General features: G+C 51.8%; 1 protein-coding gene across 1 annotated transcript; it reads right to left on the reverse strand.

The window, feature by feature from the left end:
• Positions 1-546: 546 nt before the first annotated feature.
• Positions 547-4,887, reverse strand: LOC136610506 (uncharacterized). The gene is made up of 2 exons (XM_066589737.1): positions 4,631-4,887; positions 547-2,260 (listed from the first exon to the last, which is right to left on the reverse strand). Exons 1-2 carry the CDS (start codon positions 4,650-4,652, stop codon positions 1,293-1,295), a joined length of 990 nt encoding a protein of 329 aa, XP_066445834.1. The 5' UTR covers positions 4,653-4,887; the 3' UTR covers positions 547-1,292.
• Positions 4,888-5,748: the final 861 nt, after the last annotated feature.

Genomic DNA, 5,748 nt, shown 5'->3' on the forward strand with positions numbered 1-5,748 from the left:
TCTCTGCTGCAGCTGGAAGTGGGCAGATGTGTCCTCCTGCATCTCCCCCGAAAAGCCACAGGAGCTGAAAAATGTTTATTTTTAAGGGAGCCCCTTTTTAATTTGGCCCACAAGAGGGAGACAGCAGCCTACAAAAATTCTACTATTGAATAAAAAAAAAACGTAGGTTCAATTCTTCCATGGAGAGGAATAGGTAGGTAGGTCAGTTCAGTTCTTCTCATTTGGGAATGCTAATACGCAAAGCCTTATGCCTGGTGGGGCATGAAACATCAGGAAGGCTTGGGCCAACCTTTAAAAATGGAGCAGCATTTTCAGCAAGCTCAGGCAGCCTTCTGCAAGAACACACAATGCAATGCGGTGGATTTAGACTTAACACTTACTTTAGCTCCCCAATAAACAAATAATACGTACAACATCTGCTGGCTTGTTGTGGGTAGGCCACAGCCTTTATTTAACCATATAAACTTTATTTCAAACGTAAATCACTTTCTCTTTACCTTCCATGCCAAATTAAATGTCCATTTTTTCACTGAAACTTGTTCTTGTATACTGTGGCATAAGAAGGCCCTTAACGGCCTGTAAAGCCCTACCCTTCCTAGCTGGCATGGAAGTCCTAACTACCGCCACGAAGGATGCAGCATATTTCTATGCTGCACTCCGCCCCCCACATGCCAGCAATAATGCCGACTCCACCCCATCCTGCAATCTAGACAGGAAAATATCTAACCCTATCTCACTAAGATGAACCCCGTCACCCCGCATCATCCCGCGCTCTCTTCTCTCCAGCTCCCAATGACGGATGGCTATTCCGCCCAAGGCTTGCACGTGCTTCGATATCCTGAAGTTAACCGTTCTCCGTACTTGCTCAATCGCCTCGTTATCTCGCGCTTCCCTCCAGATTCTTCTGGCCACTATGTCTGACCAGACAATTATCATCCGCTTAAAGAACAGTTTAAAACGATAAATGTCCTCTTTCATCAGGGAAATGAGCTCCGCTACTTTTATTTTTCCGAGGTCATTTCCTCCTGCATGAATGACTAGTATTACTTTATCATTCTCCCAACTGCTGATTCTCAATACCTCCTGGAGCAGCCTGGGCCATTGCAAACCTCTAATCCCTCTCCAATGTACTGGAATATTGAGGCCTAAATTGCCTCCGATAGGCCTATCTCTGGCTCTCCTCTCGGCCCAGTATATATATGAGTGGCCTATCACCCATACCGACCAATCCGTAACTGTAAATAAATAAAGAAAACATACACCGAAAAGAAACATCACAACCAATGTATAACTTATATGAAAACTCTAAGGTCCGGTCGCACATAAGACCTGTACGCATCTGATCTCCAGCGACCCACTCTTTTAATGCCCTCGATACCCATGCCGCACGAAAAAGCGGACGTCGCAGCCCCTATCCTAAACGAGTGTGATCCGAAATCCTTTGGGTTGAGGCCCAATTTATTCAGACTACCGCGCATGACCGCCGTGAACTGGTATTTGGTTAACGGGAGGCCCGACGCATGCTTCAAAAACGGGCCCGTTCCGCAGTGTCGTTCCAAAAACCCCGTTATCAAAATTACCGGACACCATTTTGTTCCCAATTTGCCTATCCTGATCCATTCTCCAACCCCGTAAACATCTGTTTTTGATCTCCGAACGCCAATTTTAATGCAGTCTCCGTCAACTAACACGTCTCCGTACATCAGTCCCCCAGGTCTAATTTTACTCGCTGACACTAATTCCCCAATCCGCAATGCTGCGAAAAAGGCAATTACGAAGGCCACGCGGAAAAGCTCCACCTCGGAGCCCTCCTCGCAAACCTCTCCCAGTACTTCCAATATAGCATTTAGCAATTTAAACGTGATCGGTCTCCTTCCGTTCTTAATTACTTTGTCCTTCTTCCACCCTTTAATAATCTGTCCAAAAACGAAATCTTTAGTTACATTCCTCGACCCGTGTAACCGCAGTAAAAAGGCCACCGCCGTCAACTGTTTTTTGGCCGCGTCCGCCGACGCCCCCTTTTTACGCATTGCCGCTAATGTGTCTAAAGTTACCGCCTTCGCTCTTTCTTCCGAAGGAAACTTTCCACCCGCTGCCGCTATCCACTCTTTCCATACGTTATTATACCGTCTCCATGTGGTACTTGAAACTGACATCTTTACGAGAGCTAATAGCTCTCTTCTATCATTTCCCACAAGAAAGCAGGGCAACATACCCCCTCGACCTCCGCCGTCGGGTGCAGCTCCCTGAATGTTGACATCTGAAAGCAAGAAAGAGCATCAGCAGTAGCATTCAAATAACCCGGTACATATCGTGCTTTAAATCTTACGTTGTGCTGTAAACACCGTAGAACCAAATGGCGTATTGCCGCCAGCACCAACGTTGATGACGACGATTGCCTGTTTACCACCTGTACCACCGACTGGTTATCGGACCGGAAACAGATATTCTTATTGGCCAACCTCAGGCCCCAAATCTCCATTGCCACCATTAACGGGAATATCTCCAAAAGTGCCACATTTTTTACCCATTGCTTCTGCTTCCAAGAACTTGGCCAAGCAGCGCAACACCACCGGTTACCAAATAGAATTCCAAAACCATGTGATCCAGCTGCATCCGACACCAAACCGAGCTCCTCGTTTTGCCTCTCATCCTCCGGGCATATAACCTGGCCGTTGAAAGAACCGAGGAACACTCTCCATACATGCAAGTCCAACTTCATTCCTTTCGACACTCTGATAAAATGATGGGGCTCTCTTGCCCCTCTTGTTGCCAATGACAACCGCCGAGAGAAAGCTCGTCCCATCGGAATGACCTTGCACGCAAAATTAATTAAACCTAACAGAACTTGCAGCTGGTGAAGTGTAACTTTCCGCGAACTGCCCACCAAATCCACTGCTTGCCGCAAACGCGCCACCTTATCATCGGGCAAGCGGAAAATCATCTCCACCGTGTCAATTTCGATACCTAAAAAACTTAGCCTTGACACTGGGCCCACTGTTTTCTCAACCGACAATGGCACACCTGCCTTACGCATTAAAGAACGAAAAGACGAAAGTAAAAACTCGCAAACCGTCGAATTAGCTTGTCCAACAAAAAGAAAATCGTCTAGATAGTGCAAAACCGATGCGCTGCCCGTCTCAACCTTTAACATCCACTCCAAAAAGGAGCTGAAAACCTCGAAATAATAACAAGAGATCGAGCAGCCCATTGGCAGGCACATATCCACAAAAAACTGGTCCTCAATTTTGCACCCCAGCAGATGGAAGCACTGTGGGTGCACCGGCAAGAGGCGGAAAGCCGATTCTATATCGGCTTTCGCTAACCATGCACCTCTGCCCGCCTTTCTAACCAACTCAACTGCCCCATCAAATGATGCATATGACACCGCCGCTTGCTCCTTTGCTATCCCGTCGTTAACGGATTCCCCGGACGGGTATGATAAATGGTGTATGAGTCTAAACTTGCCAGTTTCTTTCTTTGGTACTAGGCCCAAAGGAGAAACCCGCAAGTTGCTGAAAGGCGGCTCCAGAAATGGCCCCGCCATTCGTCCCAACTCTACTTCCTTTAACAACTTTTCAAGCACTAACTCTTTGTTATCGCGAGCGGATTTTAAATTTTGGCAAAATGACGCAGCAGAAACGTTAGAATGCGGGATGAAGAAACCTTCAGCGAAACCCGCCCTAAGCAGGCTTGCTTCCGGTCTCCGTGGGTACCGGTCGAGCCACGGCTCCAGGTACTGAACGCTCACCGGCGTTCGCCCCTGTGCCGGGAAGTCCCGCCGCTCGTTGACGCCGAAAACATCGCATCGCTGTATGCGACCCGCCGCAAATAGAGCATTCGTGTCTAAATTTGCACGATGCCTGGAAACGGCAGTGGCCCTCGTTGAAGGCCCAGCATGATCCAGATGGCTTAGGGGCCACAGGAGTCTGCTGTCCGCCGGCGCCTGTGGCCATTCCATGAAAGCTAGATCTCGTCGGTTTCTGAGCCAGTATCAGCTGGATCCACACGTCTGTAGCCTTCGTTGCCCAGCTGATACTGTCGGAGCCCGAGATCCTGCGACGAAAATCTTCGTCGTATCTCCACCAAGCCGACCCCCCGTGCAACTTATATGCACTGTGGATCGTGTTGATGTACACAAGCATCTCGGGCCCTTTCTGAGGATACTGACGGCACACGACGTGCGCCAGCATCAAAAAGGCCTGTAGCCAGTTCCCAAAAGTTTTAGCAACCTTGGGTTTTTTCTCGCCTCCACGTTCTGAAAAACGTTCCTTGTCGACTGACACATGTTCAGCCGACAACAGTGACCAAATGTCCACGTAACCACCGTTTATTATTTTACTCACCACTTCGTCCTCCAGCCCGGCATCCAGCGGGGCTACACCACAAAAAAGCGAATCCGCTAATTTAAAACCATCACTCACTCCTGCCCCCGTAGGCAGACTCTTCCGTCCTTGTAAAGGACCACCAACCTCGGGCAAGGCCGACCTCCCCGGTTGCTTATGGGACACTGGTAGTCCCTTCTCCTTCTCATAATTATCACACAGAGCTCTCAAAGCTGACATAAAATCATCCTTCCGGCCTGCGCCGGGCACATTATCCCAAACTCTATTTAATTGCACCGACTCACCCGCCTCGTTGTCCTCCGGCATCGCCAAGGGAAAGCTGGGTGCGGGCAGTGCTGATTGGCTGTAAGGTCGGTGCGCCGCGTGTCGTTCTCCGCTGGTAACACCCCGGCCACTCGGACTCCTTATTTTTGCAGCCCCGTAGGCCGAAACTCCATCTCCCGATCTGCTCAATCTCGCTCCTTCACCACTACCTGCGGAAAAAGCCGGTGAGCGTAAGCAAGGGTATTGTGCAGTTTGGGCGGCCACCCCTCGGCCGCCATGTCTGACTTTCTGCGACACCGCTTCTGAGCGACTGAACTGCGCCACCGCCTGCGTGACTCTGCTCCTCCTCCTCCTTGTTCCTGCTACCGGTGATGACGCGCTGCTAAACTCCTCCATCTCACTCGCCGATTGACTCTCTTCTGTTGCATCCCGCTGCCTGCTATTCTCCTGCCTCCTGCCAGGAGCGTAGCGCTCGCGCTGACTGGTGGCATGCGCTATGGGCCTGTGTCTGGCCGCCGGCTCATGACTACTGCCGGCGGCCTGCATGCGCCTATCGCGCCTATCATAGGGGGTTGCTTGGTGGCTTATGGCTGCTGGCGCTCCGGAGCGGCAATTTGTCGCCTCATAATGGCTGCCGCTGGGCCCCCCCCTCCCCCTCCCGCGCCCCGAACATGTGGCGCTGTGACTTCAGCCCCCTCCTGCTCCCCCACTGTGCGGCGCTCGCCCCCTCCCTCCCCCTGCTTTCCCACCCGCTGCTGCTCGAACGCGATGAGGGAGACGCACTTACCAGCATCTCCCTCCTAACGGCTGCCGCCGCTCCGCGGCCGGGACTATTTCTCTCAGGCGTATCCCTACGCGCGCCTGCCGCGCCACGTGGGGAGCGCTCCATTATCGCCATCCTCGCTCTGCTGGCAGCCGCGGGAACACCTCCTCCCGCGCCGGACTTACCCGATCCTGGCCTCGCCGACACACCGAAGGTTAGTCCGTCTCTCCCTTCTACCTCACCGTCGCTGACCCGGCTACGTCCTATCGGCTCTGCTTCCTCCATGTCGCGCTGCGACCGCGCGGCACCGCTCCTCCTCGCTCCTTCTGTTCTGGGGCTCCTCACTGGCACTGCTCTCTTCACCACCGGGCTGGG

The sequence above is a fragment of the Eleutherodactylus coqui genome, chromosome 2, assembly GCF_035609145.1.
Source record: "Eleutherodactylus coqui strain aEleCoq1 chromosome 2, aEleCoq1.hap1, whole genome shotgun sequence".
Classification (NCBI taxonomy): domain Eukaryota; kingdom Metazoa; phylum Chordata; class Amphibia; order Anura; family Eleutherodactylidae; genus Eleutherodactylus; species Eleutherodactylus coqui.